Source organism: Calcarisporiella thermophila (genome assembly GCF_041956535.1).
Source record: "Calcarisporiella thermophila strain CBS 279.70 unplaced genomic scaffold VTP21scaffold_8, whole genome shotgun sequence".
NCBI classification, from domain to species: domain Eukaryota; kingdom Fungi; phylum Calcarisporiellomycota; class Calcarisporiellomycetes; order Calcarisporiellales; family Calcarisporiellaceae; genus Calcarisporiella; species Calcarisporiella thermophila.
The window spans coordinates 415,357-431,700 of NW_027192198.1; the positions used below are offsets into that span (position 1 = coordinate 415,357).

Genomic DNA, 16,344 nt, shown 5'->3' on the forward strand with positions numbered 1-16,344 from the left:
AGAGAGAGAGAGAGAGAGAGAGGCAAGATCGGCGTTATTCTCCTCTCAAACAGGCATGCAACATGAGGCACATAATCTCGCCTCGATCTCCTACTCTATTTGCGCATTCCGTGTTTTTTTTCAAGTTTTATTTCCCCATTAATAAATCCAATTGGAGAGTGAGAAGACAAATCGCCTTTTGAGCCGGCCCGCAGGATTGTCGCCTTCTTTTCGGGGGATTGTCGTGGAAATGAGGGGAGAACTCGGCGCGAGGGGGGAGAAATGCGTCGCATGGGGGCGGGCGATGACGTACGGCCCCGCAGGATGCTCTATTCCCGCTCTCCACCACTCTCTCCCAGCAGTAAAACATTTGCCGTACAAAATGATAAGAAACAGCTCGGTGGTTACACCAACGATAACTTAGGTGAATGCCTCTCAGCCAAAAAAAGTTTCTCTTTTTTTCCTTCTTTTTTTTTTCCAACCCTGTTCTCCACTGGAGATTTTCCTTGCCATCGAAAGCCCATACTGCTGCTCCCAGCCATTGTCTCCGGATCCGCCATGTCACAAACCCACCCCTCCGCCGCCGGCTTCCTCGCGCCCACCAAGCGCATCCTCGTCAACCCCGCCCTGGACCCCTTGGACGCTCTCGTCCCAGAATTGGACGCGGCAAGCACCACCGCGGAACAAGGTGATCCGGATATCGACGACATCGACGTCGAGGTGGACAGCGTCAAGCGCAAGCCCTCCGTCACCTTCGAGCCGCCCATTTCGGACAACCTCAATTACGCCCAGCGCCGCAGCTTTGACACTCTAGCTTTATCAACGGCGCTGCAGGACATCGGCGGAGAGCCGGTGCCGCCCTCTCCACAGCTGGACATCAATGCACAGCTGGTGCCGGACGAAATCTTAGTTGCATTGTTGGATAGAGACAAGGTAGGTTGGCTCGAGTGGGATGGGGGAGGGGGCTCGATGGGGCTTTTTTTTGGCCACTGTGCCCTGGCCCCTCTAATGCTTTTGCAGCTCCGCTGAACCCTTCTTGGCACGGTAGGAAATGCGAGATCTTGTCCGTTTAAATGGAGGCTACTTTGAGCAGATCCGGCATTCGCTCGCAGACGACTACGAGGACTTCCTCAATCTGCTCTACGTTCCGCGGGACGAGCTTCCCGACCGGATGTGGATGGAGCGTGTGCGGGAATACATGACCTCCACCCCTTGTTATTTCCAAAAGTTCAAGCTACTCGTCGGCTACGACGACGAAGATGAGGATGTGGACGACGACGACGACGACTTACAGAGTGAGGCAAGCTACGACGAGGTCAACCTCGCCGCCATCCGGGGGTACCCATTCAAGATGGCGCTTCTCGAGAAGAATTATCCTCAGTTTTTCGTGAACGCACGACGGAGCCTACGGGATATGCCGCATGCTACGACGCAGACGAAGGAGAGAGAGAGACAGGAGGAAGAGGAGGAAGAGGAGGAGGAAGAAGACTATGCAGAGCTGGAGGAAAGCGAGCGGTACAAGCAATTCTGCCGCATCCTCTTCACGCGTGTTGAAGAGTTGTCGGATGACGAATGGAAGCGCAGCCTGTACGAGTGCCTAGAAAATGCGCCCAACCTCCTCCTACAGTTGAAGGAGATTGTGTACTATGAGACTTCGGGCAACACGCCTGCTGAAGAGGTGCCCAAGTGCATTGAACGCTCAGTCCTGCTTTAGCCCCTCCTCCCCCCCCCCCTAATGGCATTAGATTGAATACTTTCGTGTTTCCTGCCTATTTTCTGTTTCTTTACATGTTTATACTTTACTTTTTTTTTCAACCAGACAATATATATTACTGTACTTTACTTCATTTCATCTGTGCTCTAGTTTGTTTTTGTTTTTTTTTGCCTCTTCTAAGGGAGGCGCAGGGCGCGTGCCTCTGCAGTCTCTCCTTCTCTCCATTTTCCAACTTTACAATGCTCTTCCTTTACACTGGTGTTTATTCTTTATTTTGAATTATAAAAAAAATAAAACAAAGACCATGCTTGCCGAATGGATGCTGTGCAGCAAAATAGAGAGATAGGAGCAATAGAGTGGAAAGGGAACACTAAAGGAAATCGCCACAGGACGACAGGAGAGCGGAGACGGCAAGGGGAGAGGTCGGGTATGTTGGCGAGTGGAGAGAAGAAAAAAGAGGCCTGTTGTAAAGTGGAAATAAATATAGACAAAGCATTGGGTGGGGTATGTGTATATTGCAAAGATCAGGAAAAAGTGGTGGGAGGGGGTGCATAGGGTGAAAGGGGAATATGACTTTGCACAAAATAGTGGGCGAGGAGAAGCCGGGATGGATTAAGAAATAAAATAGAGATAGAGTAGAGAGTGCCAAGTCGAGCTTCTACAAGACTAACCAACGGCCCTCTGACCCGGAAGAGGGGCTCGGTTGAGTGCTTTGGATTCGTCCAAGTGACTCGGTCAGCGAAAAAGGGGCTTGGGGGCTAGCCTTAGAGGTGATTGCCCCTTGGCTGACTTCCTTTATCTGCCCGTATTTCGCTCGGGGTCGGACTCGCCAAGCTCTTTTCCCTCCTCGTTTTCCTCCAGGCTATCGATGCTGATCTCCAAGGGGTCTGCGGATCTCCTCAGGGGAGATCGGTCGACCGCTCTAAATGGATCGGATGCGGCCAGCTGAGATGGTAACTGCAGAGGGCTGGGAGGCGGCGAAAACCGATTGGAATGCAGTCTCACACGATGCGCCTTGGGCGACATTCTGGGGGAGGCGGAGAGGAGTTTGGGGAGAAGGCCCGTGCCCAGGATCATCTTGGGGGAGCTGGGGGGGAGGTGGGAGGACCACCGAGGGGCAAGCGGGGTGGATTGCGAGCTATTCGGCGGGTGGATGTGAGAGACGCTAGCGGAGGTGGAGTTAGAGGGGCCTGTAGGGGCGAGATGGAGGTCGGGGTGGATGTGGTCCTCCCGGAGGTGCTCAGAAGACTCTACGAATAGGGAAGACCCAGCCGTTAGACACCATTGGGGTGAAGGAAGAAGAAAGAGACCATCACTCCGATGCAGGAGGGTGCTCACCTCGAGAGAACCCGGTCACTGGCCCAGGGTATGAGCTAAGGAAATGGAGGAAGTGGTCCTTGTTCCACCCTTCTAGCTCCCACACTCCCTTGTTGGTGCGCAGGGTTGCTTCGCACCGCTCCAAATGCCTGACGACGATTTCCGTGGAGCTGATGCGCAGCAGCGCGAGACAATGCGCATCGCCCTGCGTTTTGGATTTACGCAGCATCAACATCCAGTCCAAGTCGCTGAGTATGAGAAGCTGGATCCGCCGCCAAGGGCGCAGAAAGCCATTGCGCCGCACGTTAAAGCCCCACTTCGACGACTAGCAACCGAAAAGGAAACACAAAGAAAGGTCAGCTCTTTCCGTATCAACTGAAGACGGGAAAGGTGATTTTTTTTGGAGGGGGGGGGGGGTGAGGTTAAGCCAACTAGACATGGCTTAAATCCAATAGCAAAAGTTACCTTTATCTTCTTCACCCATCTTGACTTAGAGTCCTCGCGGTGGCAGGTGAGCGCGGCCGGCGAGAGCTCGAAGTTGGCGAGGCTATTGTTTCCATCCTGTGCCACCGCTTCGGGCTGAGCACCCGTAATAAGCTTGAAAAAGTGGGGGCTCTCGATAACGTCGTTGCCTAATGGACTGTCGGGCGCCATCCCCGCGTTGAGTGGGTCCTCCATGGCGGCGCCGCTATTCCGCCTGATTATAAAGTGCAGCTTGGTCCAGAAGAGGAGCACAGTGCACGAAAAGACGCAGAGGAGAATCACCGACGATCGCAGGCTGAACTGCGCGTAGATGTTCACCGAGGGGATGTAGATAACTTGAAAGCCATGAAAGCATCGAAAATGGGAGGTTAGATATCTAATAGGGCCAGGGTGGATGTCTCGTTTTCTTCGCTTCCCCCACTTACCGGAGATCATGGCCAGAACGGGGACCGAGACGGTGTACACCGAAAAGGAGATGAGCCTGCTTTCGTTGAAGGCGAAGTTGCGCACGTTGCGAGTCTTCCACGCGAAGATCAGGCAGCTGATGAGGAGCATGGCGTTGAAGCCGTACAGGAGCGTCAGCATGGTGATCTGGACGGTGTCGGAGGAGGAGACGCAAACCTCCTGGTAATCCTTGAAGCCATGAAAGAGGCGCGGCGTGGGGCTATCGATTCCAAACCAAATGCCATTCAGAATCTAAGATGAATCAGAGCGCACACAGGTCAAGTCAACCATCCATCCCCTCCCCGGGCCACATAATTCCTTTGTACTCACGATCTCCACGGCCAGGATGACGCCTCCCAGCGCTAAGAGGCGGCTATCCGGCACCGCCTTATTGACCACCATGGCCTTTTCTACAGAGAGCCAAATATTCCAGTCAAGATGCAATGGGGTGGGCCAATTTCCAGATTCCCGCTTACCAAAGATCTCGTAAATTCGGTACGTTTTGGCGAGCAGCATGCTGGATTCCGTTTGAAAGCAAGAGGCATGGTTTAGTCAACATTAGCGAAGTCCCGAGGAGGGGCCCAGTCCAGTCCCACCTACCCAAACACCAGTCCAAACGAGCAGCTGAGCACGATGGGGATTAGCCTACACTTGAACTCGGAAAGCCTCCCCAGATAGAGAAACACGTTCGTCAACGCGAGAAGCATGCCCGCCGCCATCAGGCACAAGAACAGGGGGCTCGCCGCCCGAACGACGGGGTGTGCACGATACTGCCAGATGATCACCAACGAGGTGGCCACCATGACCAGGAAGACCAGGGTGAGGGCGATGAAGAAGAGCCCGAGCGGGGAGCCGTACTCGATGACGATGGGCTGGGCCGGCTCCGAACAGTTGCCGTAGCGGTGGTTGGTGTACTCGATGGGGCATTGGCACTGGACGTCGGCGGGTTGGAAGGCTCCGTCCATTTCACACGCGCCGTGCGCACACCCCACATCGCACGGCGAGCGCCCAAAGAGCGGCCGTCCCTGCCAGGTGAATTCGGTTCGGAGGAGGCCCAGCACTTGGTCGGTGACGGCGGAGATCGGCGCCACAAATTTGTAGCTCTGCAGGATGCTCTGCGCGGTGGGGTCCGTGTACGTCCACCACAAGAAGCGGAGGGCCTTCCGCATCCTCTCGGGGTCGGGCCAGTTGCGGGTGTGCAGAATGAGGTACGCGTAGCCGCACATCGGGTAGGACTCCGGGCTGGGGCCGTCCACGATGGCGGTGGGAGGGAAGGAGGCGCTGAGCGCAAAATCCTTCATGGCGCTCTCGATGCTGGTCTTGTTGGGCCAGGTCATGAGGCCCTGGCGGTTGAGGACAATGGCGCGCTTCAGCCCGTTGGTCTGGACGTCGGCATCGTCCATGTACCCGATCGAATAGTTGAGGGCGTAGATAAACTTGCCGATGCCGCTGTTCAGCGCCGCCCGCAGGTCCTTTCGTGGCCAGTTCGGCAGCGTGCTCGCCCCGACCCTCTCGGCCCATGCGGGGCTGAAGGCGGAGAGGGCCGACGTGAACATGTAGGTCGTGCCGCTGCCGTCCTCGCGCACCACCAAGCGAATGGTTTCGTTGGGCAGGTGGACGCCGTGGTTGGTGCTCTGGATCAGGGGATCCGACCAGGTCATCACCGAGCCATTGAAGATCCCCACGATGGCCTCGCGAGAGAGGACGATGGGCGGGGCCTTCTTCAGCTCCGGAATGTTGTACGCAATCGAAATGGCGCCGGCCATCGTGGGCAGCATTCTCTAGGTTGCAAGACCATGTGTTATTAATTGTCTTTCTGTTTAGAAACGGTCATCAAAGCGAAAATTTCCGCGACAGAGTCTGAAGAGAGGGCATACCAAGTCATCCGAGTTTCGATAGTGGGTCGCGTTGAGGGGCGCCTCGCTCCCCGCGAAATCGACCGTGCCTGGCCCGGTGATCGCGTCGATGCCGGCCTGTGAGCCTATCGCCTCATAAGACACGACCACTTGCTCGTACGGACGCGCATTATAAGTGATGGTCCACGCCGAATAGACGCTAAAAGGGAAGCTCCCACCCGCGCCTTTAATGTGGGTGATGTTCGAGTTGTCGGGAGTTTCAGAAACGAGGTTATGTGGATTGCGAGCTTCAAGACGGGTGAGAGGGAGGAAAGATGGGGGGCGGGGTTAGCGCGAAATTCGGGTTTAGGGTCATCCAATCTCACACTCACATTCAGGCAACGCAGAGCAAAGTGGGTTCGATATGAGCCAAACGACAATGACAATAGTTAAATAGCGCCAAACATGAAGAGACCTGTGCGTCTGGCGCCTCGGCATGCGTGGAATTAGTAGCAATGGGGCATGGAGCGCTCAAAAGTTCATGAAATCCCGCGCACTTCGGGTCAGCGTTGCTTTGTACGCCAAGTCAAAGAGAAGCGCCGTAGGAAGCCGGTTTGCTTTTATTCGGGTAGTTGGATTGAAATGTAGAAGGGGGAGGACGTATAGGTATGGGGGAGCGGGGAGACGGAGAACCCAACGGCTGGGGAGCAGTGGTAGTAGAGAAGAGGAGGGCGGCGGGGGGGAGGGGGGGAGAGGGTGAGGAGAGCCGAACGCTATGATGTAAAAAAGATCATTTATTGAAAACACAAAGTGGCGGTGTGGCGGTTCCATTCCAACAACTACTCTAGATTTGCGAGGGCACGCGGGGGCTAGCCTCCATCTAACGGCTGAATTTTTTAAGGTTCCAGCAGAGGGGGCGGCCGCCTGCCATCGCAAGACATAAGGAATTTCTGCAAAAAGCAGGGGCGAGATTCGTGCCCGCGAGAGGCCAGATGATTGGACTCGGCCAAACCTCTTAGGGAACTTTATGGCAGAAACTCCCCTCCTCCGCTCTAAAGCAAGATACCTCCTAGGCTTGCTTTATATGGGACGTCTGGTTCCTAGCCGCAAATGTTAATCTTGCCATCGGGAGCCGAGGAGGGCGATATCCTGCCGATATACTCAGCGCTCCGCGGATGGGTCCCCCACAGGTCTACGTCATAGGTGCGTAGCAGCATTCCCGGTTGCTTCCCCCGTGTCCATGCGGCTTGCCTCTACACAAGGGGCGGGAAAATGTAGGCGTTATCTGAATAAACAAGCCGGAGATTGGATTCATCACCTGCAAGGCATCGGCGCCCTTGGCCATACCGGACGTAGTTGTCATCCATCTCTGCACTGTGAGGAACGCTGCGGCAGGCGGGTCCACTGTACGCATCAAGCTCGTCTTGGTAACTTAGACCCGGAAGTTTGGGATTGGTACAAGAGGCAACCTTCCATTCTGCTAGCTTTCGATCTCCACATTTTTGGAAGAAAACTAGCAAGAAAGAGCAGGCGAAACCCAATTCATGGACGCTGCGTGTGGGATAGCGAGTTGACCCGGCAACCATTTTCAGGAGAAGGGCTCAATTAGAAGGGAAGTTCGATCCCGTCCATAGGAGCTCCAGAATGCTCGAGGGTGATTATTTTGGGGTGGATAATCCTTCAGTTAGAAAGGCATACATATAGGCGGTAATGCCAAATATGGCCAAGATAGCTTTGTGATGAAGAGCGCATAATAAAAACATAGAATGCTCCATCCCAAATCAACCCGGTCTCGCTCGCTTTTGCAATCGACTCTGAATAGTGGGCGATAGCGCTCTATTCGAATCTGTAACAGGGGCCAAAATGTACCAATGTGGTGCAGGGGGAGACGAGGGAAGGCATCACATGGGATAGATCGTGTTTTCTTATTCACACTTTACTATCTGGATCTTGGATTCCAGGCGGGAGTTAATTTCCACTGCGAGCGTCGCCAACTAAGAACGCCCGGTGGAAGCCGACTGGGCCTCCAGGGGGGGAGGGGGTGGGAGAGAAACATGGTTGGTTGGCAGGAAGAATGCAGGGGGATGTACAGTGTAAATTAGAAGCGAGCACAAGTGTTGCCAAAGCTTCTTATCTATTTCCACGATGAGCATCGAGCTTCTTAGTTCTCTCCGGAGTTCCAATGCAGCCCCCTCCCCCCTCCCCCTCTCGATGGAATGTGGTGTGATGCTAAAGGCCCAGAAATCTCGTTTCTCAGGCTTCGGGCCAATCTCGACCCTTTATTTGTGGCTTACTGCTGACATCACACGGCCCGCTTTCATCGAGCTTTAGTGCAAGGGTTTATTGTTTATTATCGCTCTCGACCTCGTGGAGAAAAAACGTTCAGACCGGTCGAGGCTGCCTTCGTACTTGTGCTGCTTTTATCTACATTGCGATCTCTATAATCCTATCCCAAATGGCACCGAGAAATCCGGACGAGACCACCACGCTCTTGCAAACGATCCGAGAATCGATCCAGCAGCTTCATGAAAAGGTTGACAAGCTCGAGAAGCGGATCGAGTCTGGCGAGAAGAGTCCTTCGCCCAAGGCTGAGGAGCGATCGCTCCGAATGGTGTTGATGGGTCCTCCCGGCTCTGGTGCGTGTCATTATTTTGTGGACAAGATGGACAAGGATGCGGCATGCTAACCTGCGTTCTCCTTCCCCCCCCCCCTCTTCCATTCCTGTAGGCAAGGGCACTCAGGCACCCAAAATTAAGGAGAAATTCTGCGTTTGCCATTTGGCGACGGGAGACATGCTTCGCGCGCAGATTGCACAGCAGACGAAGCTCGGGCTGGAGGCAAAGAAGGTCATGGACGCGGGCGGCCTCGTGAGCGACGAAATCATGGTCGGCATGATCAAGGACAACTTGGAAAACAACAAAGAATGCAAGAATGGGTGAGTAAGCGGCGCTCCTGTCAGCCTGACGAGCATTGCTTTTGATTTTCTCCCCTCCCCCTCTCTCCTCTCTATGGCATCGCTCACCTGGCTTCTTGATGTGAATTCCAGCTTTATTCTTGACGGTTTCCCGCGCACCGTCGTCCAGGCCGAGAAGTTGGACCAGATGCTGGAGTCGAAGAAGCAGAATCTCGACTGCGTGGTTGAGATGCAAATCGACGACAACCTGCTCGTGTCGCGCATCACCGGCCGCCTTATCCATCCTGCGTCGGGACGCAGCTACCACAAGGAGTTCAAGTAGGTGTCCTTTGAGCCCGATTGCGTGGCGAGGGTGGCGCACGCTCGAGTACTAACCTCTCTTTCTCTCTCCGCTTGCCCTCTAGCCCTCCCAAGGTGCCCATGACGGACGACGTCACCGGCGAGCCGCTCATCCAGCGCTCGGACGACAACGAGCAGACGCTCAAGAAGCGCCTGGACGCATACCACAAGCAGACGGCGCCCGTGGTGGAGTACTACCGCAAGAAGGGGCTGTGGTCCGGCGTTGACGCCGCACAGTCCCCGCAGGTGGTGTGGAGCAGCCTGCTGGCCATCTTCGAGAACAAGTAAACGCGTGGCTTCTTACGGAAAGGATCCATTGTAGATTATTACGCCTTTTTTTCCGGTTCCTTGTTTCCTCCCCTCCTCCCCCTCTCCCCTCCTCCTCCCAAGCCTCCTCCTTCTTCCTCTTGATGGGCCTTGTTTTCCTTTTTTTTCTTCCTCCTCCTCTTCTTGGGAGCGAGTGGAAATAATAACACTGGTTTTGACACAACGCCTTTGGTGACGGAGCAATTGGAAGCGGTGTCGCACTTCACCTTCACCCTGCACCCAATGGCTGCATGGCAAATGATTTGGGGTGGGACAGGTGCAACGCGAGAGGACAAACGAAATTCGCGGACGGGCCGGCTTGGGCTTCCATTCCAGATACCTCCCGTTTCAGTTCGGTAACCAAACCAGCTCCGCGGCCCTCCTCCAGCCGCTGCTACCATGCCCCGCTTCTAGATCGAGTGTGTCTGCTGACCATCGCATTCCCCTGCATCGCCTCCCCACGCCATTTGCTGTCGGCTCCTCGCATTGCCTTCATCGTCCGCGCCGACGGCGGCCTGCATCCCCCCTCCCCCCCCCCCCGTTAGATCCACTGCAATCTGATTCATCTAGCATCTCTGCACCTCCACCTTGTCTTCATAGCTTATTTCATACGCTTACTCTAGTTTAATATTGTGTTTCTACCGGATCTTTGACCGGCTAATTGGGATCCCCGCGGCCATCGAACCACAATGGGCCAGTGTTGTTCCGAAGAAGATATTGATTTCTCAGAAGAAGGTCAGTCTTTTCCCCCTCTTCGCCCATGAGCGGCGGTTTCTCGATGGCTCATACTGATGGGCATCTGCCTGTTGCCTTGCAGTCGAGCTCAATCACTTCCACCTTCTGAGGAGTGTTGGGAAAGGATCATTCGGCAAAGTCCGGGTCGTCCAGCATAAGCAGACCAAGAACCTCTACGCTCTGAAATACATCAATAAGATCGCATGTATAAAGATGAGAGCGGCAGAAAACATTCTGTCGGAACGACGGCTATTGGAATGTAGGCATCCTGCTTTTGCTATGTGACGAGTGGATGCATCTGACATCTCTTTTCCAATGGGGGCCGAAATTGGGCTCTGTAGGTATAGATTTTCCCCTCATCGTCAATCTGCATTACGCATTTCAAGACGACGAAAATCTCTTTATGGTGTTAGACCTGATGCTGGGAGGAGACCTGCGATTCCATGTAAGTGGCTTTCAATGGATCCACCGTGTCCCTCCGGGTTTTTCTCACGACTTGCCCCTCTCCCCCCCCCCCTCACTCTCTTTCCCGCCTCCCTCTCCATTTAGCTTAATCGTCAAGGAAGCTTACGAGAAGAGGTGGTCCGCTTTTATGCAGCCGAGATCTCACTCAGCCTCGACTACCTTCACAGTAAGCAGATAGTGCACCGCGATCTGAAGCCGGATAACATCCTCCTGGACCAAAAGGGGCATGCCCACTTGACCGATTTCAATATAGCAACCCATTACTCGAAAAGTGTCCCACTCACCTCACTGGCAGGCTCGGTAGCCTACATGGGTAAGCTCGCTACCCTTCTCACTGCCCATGGACTCTTTACTAATGGAAAAATGGGTTGATGTATGTATACCCTTTAGCTCCAGAAATCCTTCTGAGAAAAGGCTACTTTTACACGGTAGACTGGTGGTCATTAGGGATTGTATTATACGAGCTGCTGTTTGGAAGAGTAAGGGAGCCGAGGCCAAGGCTTTTGTTTTTTTTTTCCCTCTTCTTCCTTCCAAAACTAACTCGACCTTTCACATCATGGGGTTTCTAGCGGCCATTCAAAGGGAAAACCACTCATGCTCTCAAAATGTCCATTCTCACCGAGCCTCTGAAATTCCCGGACAATGCCGAAACAATGGTGTCGCCCGAGTGCATCGACTTTATCCGGCGACTCTGCGAGCGCGATATCACCCAACGAATGGGGTGCGGGCCCGATAGGATGGAAGAACTGAAGCGCCATAAATGGTTCGAGGGGGTGGAATGGGCTAAGCTAGAGAAGAAGGAAATCCTGCCGCCGTTTGAACCCGACGTAAATATGACTTTTCTTCCTGTGCTTTTTGTATTGATTATGCGTTGCGCATCGGGATGCTAACATTGACACTTTTCGCCTTCTTTCCCTCCCCCCCCCCCCCTTCCTAGTCTAAACGTGCCAACTTTGATGCCACGCACGAACTGGAAGAGCTTCTCCTGGAGGAGAATCCCCTCCGGGTGAGAAAGCGTGTGGTGCAGCACGACCCTAACAGCAGCCGTCCAAGACTGTTTGGCTCCAGCTACGACCAGGAGTATGCAAAAGAGCTGCAGATGTTCGAAGAGCGCTTCATGGTCTACGACGCGAGTCGCGTGGATGAGGCCGAGCGGAAGCGCAAGCGGAGCTATGCTGCGCTCTACTCGCAGAAGGAGCTGGTGACGGATGTCGTGGAGATGAAGGAGTCGGCCCAGTGGTTCCCGCCGGCCAACGCACTAGTGCCAGTGCCGCCCAAGACGAATGAGGCCGCTCCGGACGAGCCAGTGGGCATGATCGCCGTGGACGCGCGGCTTCACCCGAAGCAAAGAGACGGGTCGATGAGCGCCAATCGCGGCCGCAAATTGGAAGAGCTGCACAACGCGCCCGACCACGGGCCCTTCTTCTCCTTCGACGACGACGACGAGGATGGCGCCGAGGAGGACCCCCCCAGGTTCATTTCCAGCATCCACGACGACGGCGTGGAGCGGAGCGTGTATGCCATCCCCTATACCCCCAACCCAAATCACTCCGCCCCCGCCTCCACCACCGCCGTTCAGGACTTCCCGCACAGCGCCCTAACGCGGCTGAATACCCAGCAGCCCTCGCCGACGAAGCCGGCCAATCGGCCGAACGGCCGACGGAACTCCCCCGCTCACTATGGCGAGGATGAACAGCCCCTCATCCAGAAAGTGGCGTCCACCCCCGGACTGAGGACGACGACGCACTCGGCCGGATAATCTCTCTAATTTAGTATTTAATGACATATCTCCGCTATATCTCCTCATTTTTTCTTTTTCTATTCATCTCACCCCCTCACTCTTACTCCCTCTCCCTTTCTATACAAATAAGTATATGATATATAGATTTATATATATACACATATGGCCTTCTCCCCCCCCCACCCTTGTTCTTTGTCCCAGCGCTGTATTTGTTTTATCTTCTGTTTGTCCCTCACACTGTACTGGAATTCACACATTAAACGCATTGTCCGCTCTCGAGGTCAAATCCAGAGGTTCTGCGCGACCTTCACCCTGAGGGGTGGTTCAAACCGGCCATCCAATAGGCGCGCAGCAGGACATGACCTCCCTGCTGTGCTCTTGGGCGCCTTTCTTTTTCCAATGGCTTCTTTCTCTAAGGTTCTTTTCCAAGTCCTCCAAAAACTGGCCCACCGCGCTTTCATGCTGCAGCTGCATTGGCCGGAATTGGAATGATGCTTCTGGCAGAAATCTTGGCCTCTCTCTGCACATGTGAACCAGCTCATGGACAGGGTCGACGACACTCTTGGCTGAATGAAATCCACCGGGCAGTTGCCAACCAAGAGCCAAAAGCCAAAGGGGGGGGGGATCACTGATTTAGATTGTGAACAGCTCCAGTCCTATTTTGGGCAAATGACCCTCCAAGTTGCACTCCCCCTCATAAATGTCTTACCGGTCCATGAATTTGTTACCTCGCTTCTGTTCTACAGGAGTATGACATAATCGAAAAAGAAGCTGCTTTAGAGAAAGGTCTCTGCTCCCTTCACGTCCACTGTTGGACCGATAACCGAGAGTTTAATTGCAGCTTAATCGATTTGGCGTTGGGAACACTATTCCTTCTGAATTCCAAGTCATCCCACCCCCCCCCCCCTCGGCCCTCCAGAGCCGCTTATCGGCATCTCTCGTCGCGAAAGGTTTACCGCGCTTGCTCTCCATTGGCACCCTTTCTGAGCGGCTCGTATGGATGCCATTGATCATTTTTCCGGATTTCCCCCACAAACATGTGGTGGGACAATGAGTCGCATGCACCTTCTGCATCATTTCGTTTGTGTATCGACCACCAATCCCTTGGAGATAGGCGTGCTTGTGGACGCGCTAGCACGCCAGGAGGAGCCGGGAGAGGCGGGGCGTTTCCTTTTGGTTTCCTCCTCCTCCCCTCTACCGTCGTTTCGGGGAAAAGCTGGGATCTCGTCTCCAAGGGACGTTCGTGGCTGCAGCATCCCCAAACGATAGCGGGCTGGAAAATGCCTGGAGGCGATCCATTGGAGTACACCATCCCTGTGCCGAATTCTGTGCTATTTTTTCATATTCTGCTTGGACAGAGCCAAGTTTAAGTGCGCATAAGTTTTAATCTAATTTAATACCATTAAGTTTGGATTCCAGGATGATCCTGCGGGAGCCCGTCATACCGCCACATCGCCTTGAGATCACCTCGCTCAGGCCTTGCTCCTCTCCCCTTCCTCGCATGAGACCGGTGGGAAGGGTGAGGGGGGAGGTGTCTAGCACCAAACCCGTTCGATTCAAGTCATATGCCTCCTCCCCCCCCCTCTTCCCTGCTCTAGTTAGACAAAGCGTATGTCCATGGAAACCGAGCTTACCTTTTTCGGGTGATTCCGATTCGATTCATCGATGGCCCATGGTGGTCACACAGGCTCTCCCCCACAAAAATGCAAAACCAAAATGATCCTTTGACGCGTCAGATTCCTTATCGCCAAACAATATTTATGTAACACCTTATTAGTCAATCCAAATCTGTACTCTGAGATAAAAGGATGATAATGGAAAAGTTAAACTTATTTGTGGCTCTCGTATATATTTGACAGCGATGATTCGCACTTTTTTTTTCGTTTTATTTCATTGTTGTTTAGTTCTCCCTCCTTAAAGAGAGCCCTCCTTTCTCTTTCCCTCCACTGTCCCCCCCCCCCCCGCTTTCTTGCCCTAAGCTCAGCTGTGTTTTTTTCTTACTGAGGTCCCACCCCTTCGCCTTTGCACACCATGTCCACCACGCCATCTCCTGGCAACAAGACCCATCCCTACATCAGTGCGTCCTCCCGCTTGACGACTCAGACCCTTCATACCGCCGCCAGCGAAGCCGCCAATTCTGGGCACAATACCGCCCTCAGCGCCGCCTGCTTTGCTTCTGGCCCAGGGAGTGGGCTGCAGGGCCCCACCTGGACCACACCTCCGCAAAAGATATCCGCCATATGGACAAGGCGCCGGGGGAGCAACCATTAGATGGAAGGGGGTCATGAGTAGGAGTAAAGAAGATAGTGAAGGAGGAAAAATATAATGCAAGGAAGAAAAGCATGGTTGATGCAACCGTCTCTCCAAAACGCACCCCCTCTGCTTTGTCGCCATTTTTGTTGAATACCGGTCTGAACCGTTGACTATTCTCACCCTTAGTTGTTGGCCGTGGGCAGCGACACATGCCCCCCCCCCCCTCTCGTAGGATTCGCCAAATCCCCCTTTCAGTTGTACATTCTTCTTATAACTTGGCTTAGGTGTTCCCCCCCTCCCCTTCCTCTCCCATTCATGCTTTTGTCTCTATTTCAATGCATTAATAGAAATAGTGCTGGTTCTTTCCCCTCCCGTTTTTCGTTACTAAAAGGAAATCGTTATCAGAAGTCAGGGTCATCTGATCACTCCCCCTGAGCTTCCCTCTCTTCAGAGGACAAGCGCCTGTGTCTTGAACTCAATTCAGGTGAGTTGTACTTGGGGAAGATTACACGGCGCACAGAAAGGGAGCTTTATTTAGCATTCAGCTTCGATATCCATATTCGTTGCGGCCACAACACGGCCAAGCGGTTAGAGTTGGTTTAGAGTCAAGGAACAAAAGGGTGCAAAAAATAGGAACCGTGGCGGATGGCTAGAGAAATAGATAGATAGATAGATATATACAGACAGAAAGAGGCATGAAAAAAAAAAGTCAAGTCGTGGCTTAGCCTACTGAAGTATAGTATAGGAAGGAAACCATCAGTCCTAAGAGGGAGACAAAAGGAGAAAAGAAAAATACGATTGAGCTTACAAATACAGAAGGGGATGAAAGAGTGTTTTAAAGAGAACCAGAAACAAGAGTCCGCAAACAAGTAGAGAGTAAAATAAAGCGAGGAATATGAGAGAGGGGGGGGGGGGGTGAGAGTGGGGATGCGAGAGAAAGCATATTTAACTTTCGAACGCGTTTTGGGTTTATTTTTAATTAATCCAGGAAGCGTCCCGTTAGGATAGCGTTCCGCATGGGGGAGGCCGGGCGGCATGGTATCTCCTCCTTAATTGGCTTGGTCCTGGAGTCCTTGGAGGATGGGTAGACGTGCGTAGTTGGGTGGGGAGCCATGACAGAAAGTGTGGGTAGAGTCTTTGATCTTTGATGACGCGATATGGATGCAGAGGTATCTGATGGGGTCACAGAGCAATGCATGTTAGAGCAAAATGCAAGGTTGTGAAAGGCATGCACACTTACTGTTAGTTGGGTGTATAGAGGTCATGATGGTAAACGGATCCTGTGCCTTCGCGGGATGGGTTAATTCTTCGTGCGAGAAAGAGAAAAACAACTACCTACCATGAGCGTGGCCGGCGGAGTGACGGAAAATGTTCCAGATGAGCGCCGCCGCGAAAACGAATTGGGGGGCGAGTTGTTTCCTAACGATGGCTGGGTGAAGAAGGGGTAGCTCATGGATGTAGCCGATGTGGGGGTGGGGGGCATGCCGGTGGGGGTGGTGGGAGAACAATTGTCATTGAGCCAGGTGAGGGTGAAGGGGGTGCGCGCGCTGCCCTGGGGGATGGGAATGGATAGAGGCCGAGGGCCGCGATTCTTATCCATCGTGTACTTAGGCGGCGAGGGCGGGGGCTTGAGTTACTGAGCTAGGCCTGCGTGGGATGGAGGGAGGGGGCGAAGGCGGTGGGGGGGAAGCGGACGAGCCAAGCGGTCCAGGAGGAGAAGAGAGGAGAGGAGAGCAAGAGCAGGAGCAAATCAATGTTCCCATGACCTCCTCGCTTTATCTGCCCAGTCAGAGGCAGGGTGGAACAGGGGGAAATTTGA

At 53.7% G+C, this 16,344-nt stretch overlaps 10 protein-coding genes across 10 annotated transcripts; 4 read left to right on the forward strand and 6 right to left on the reverse strand.

Moving 5' to 3' along the window:
• Positions 1 to 537: 537 nt before the first annotated feature.
• On the forward strand, positions 538 to 1,693 carry VTP21DRAFT_11004 (uncharacterized protein; the record flags this gene model as incomplete). The annotated part of the gene is made up of 2 exons (XM_069390403.1): positions 538 to 912; positions 1,028 to 1,693. 2 exons carry the CDS (start codon positions 538 to 540, stop codon positions 1,691 to 1,693), a joined length of 1,041 nt encoding a protein of 346 aa, XP_069252554.1.
• Positions 1,694 to 2,488: 795 nt separating this feature from the next.
• On the reverse strand, positions 2,489 to 4,453 carry VTP21DRAFT_11005 (uncharacterized protein; the record flags this gene model as incomplete). Its single annotated transcript, XM_069390404.1, has 6 exons — positions 2,489 to 2,943; positions 3,032 to 3,335; positions 3,476 to 3,828; positions 3,919 to 4,189; positions 4,268 to 4,347; positions 4,414 to 4,453. The coding sequence occupies 6 exons, from the start codon at positions 4,451 to 4,453 to the stop codon at positions 2,489 to 2,491; spliced, it is 1,503 nt and encodes a 500-aa protein (XP_069252555.1).
• Positions 4,454 to 4,533: 80 nt separating this feature from the next.
• On the reverse strand, positions 4,534 to 6,270 carry VTP21DRAFT_11006 (uncharacterized protein; the record flags this gene model as incomplete). The annotated part of the gene is made up of 3 exons (XM_069390405.1): positions 4,534 to 5,718; positions 5,815 to 6,080; positions 6,165 to 6,270. The coding sequence occupies 3 exons, from the start codon at positions 6,268 to 6,270 to the stop codon at positions 4,534 to 4,536; spliced, it is 1,557 nt and encodes a 518-aa protein (XP_069252556.1).
• A 602-nt stretch (positions 6,271 to 6,872) lies between these two features.
• Positions 6,873 to 7,358, reverse strand: VTP21DRAFT_11007 (uncharacterized protein; the record flags this gene model as incomplete). Its single annotated transcript, XM_069390406.1, has 2 exons — positions 6,873 to 7,025; positions 7,095 to 7,358. The coding sequence occupies 2 exons, from the start codon at positions 7,356 to 7,358 to the stop codon at positions 6,873 to 6,875; spliced, it is 417 nt and encodes a 138-aa protein (XP_069252557.1).
• Positions 7,359 to 8,227: 869 nt separating this feature from the next.
• On the forward strand, positions 8,228 to 9,313 carry VTP21DRAFT_11008 (uncharacterized protein; the record flags this gene model as incomplete). The annotated part of the gene is made up of 4 exons (XM_069390407.1): positions 8,228 to 8,408; positions 8,500 to 8,707; positions 8,819 to 9,004; positions 9,091 to 9,313. The coding sequence occupies 4 exons, from the start codon at positions 8,228 to 8,230 to the stop codon at positions 9,311 to 9,313; spliced, it is 798 nt and encodes a 265-aa protein (XP_069252558.1).
• A 12-nt stretch (positions 9,314 to 9,325) lies between these two features.
• Positions 9,326 to 9,732, reverse strand: VTP21DRAFT_11009 (uncharacterized protein; the record flags this gene model as incomplete). The annotated part of the gene is made up of 2 exons (XM_069390408.1): positions 9,326 to 9,565; positions 9,643 to 9,732. 2 exons carry the CDS (start codon positions 9,730 to 9,732, stop codon positions 9,326 to 9,328), a joined length of 330 nt encoding a protein of 109 aa, XP_069252559.1.
• Positions 9,733 to 10,020: 288 nt separating this feature from the next.
• VTP21DRAFT_11010 (uncharacterized protein) lies at positions 10,021 to 12,290 on the forward strand (the record flags this gene model as incomplete). Its single annotated transcript, XM_069390410.1, has 7 exons — positions 10,021 to 10,066; positions 10,149 to 10,325; positions 10,408 to 10,511; positions 10,616 to 10,844; positions 10,922 to 11,010; positions 11,101 to 11,358; positions 11,469 to 12,290. The coding sequence occupies 7 exons, from the start codon at positions 10,021 to 10,023 to the stop codon at positions 12,288 to 12,290; spliced, it is 1,725 nt and encodes a 574-aa protein (XP_069252560.1).
• Positions 12,291 to 12,596: 306 nt separating this feature from the next.
• Positions 12,597 to 13,584, reverse strand: VTP21DRAFT_11011 (uncharacterized protein; the record flags this gene model as incomplete). The annotated part of the gene is made up of 3 exons (XM_069390411.1): positions 12,597 to 12,900; positions 12,982 to 13,080; positions 13,229 to 13,584. The coding sequence occupies 3 exons, from the start codon at positions 13,582 to 13,584 to the stop codon at positions 12,597 to 12,599; spliced, it is 759 nt and encodes a 252-aa protein (XP_069252561.1).
• Positions 13,585 to 14,303: 719 nt separating this feature from the next.
• Positions 14,304 to 14,543, forward strand: VTP21DRAFT_11012 (uncharacterized protein; the record flags this gene model as incomplete). Its single annotated transcript, XM_069390412.1, has 1 exon — positions 14,304 to 14,543. One exon carries the CDS (start codon positions 14,304 to 14,306, stop codon positions 14,541 to 14,543), a length of 240 nt encoding a protein of 79 aa, XP_069252562.1.
• Positions 14,544 to 15,504: 961 nt separating this feature from the next.
• On the reverse strand, positions 15,505 to 16,125 carry VTP21DRAFT_11013 (uncharacterized protein; the record flags this gene model as incomplete). Its single annotated transcript, XM_069390413.1, has 3 exons — positions 15,505 to 15,698; positions 15,766 to 15,811; positions 15,865 to 16,125. 3 exons carry the CDS (start codon positions 16,123 to 16,125, stop codon positions 15,505 to 15,507), a joined length of 501 nt encoding a protein of 166 aa, XP_069252563.1.
• Between the last annotated feature and the right edge of the window lie 219 nt (positions 16,126 to 16,344).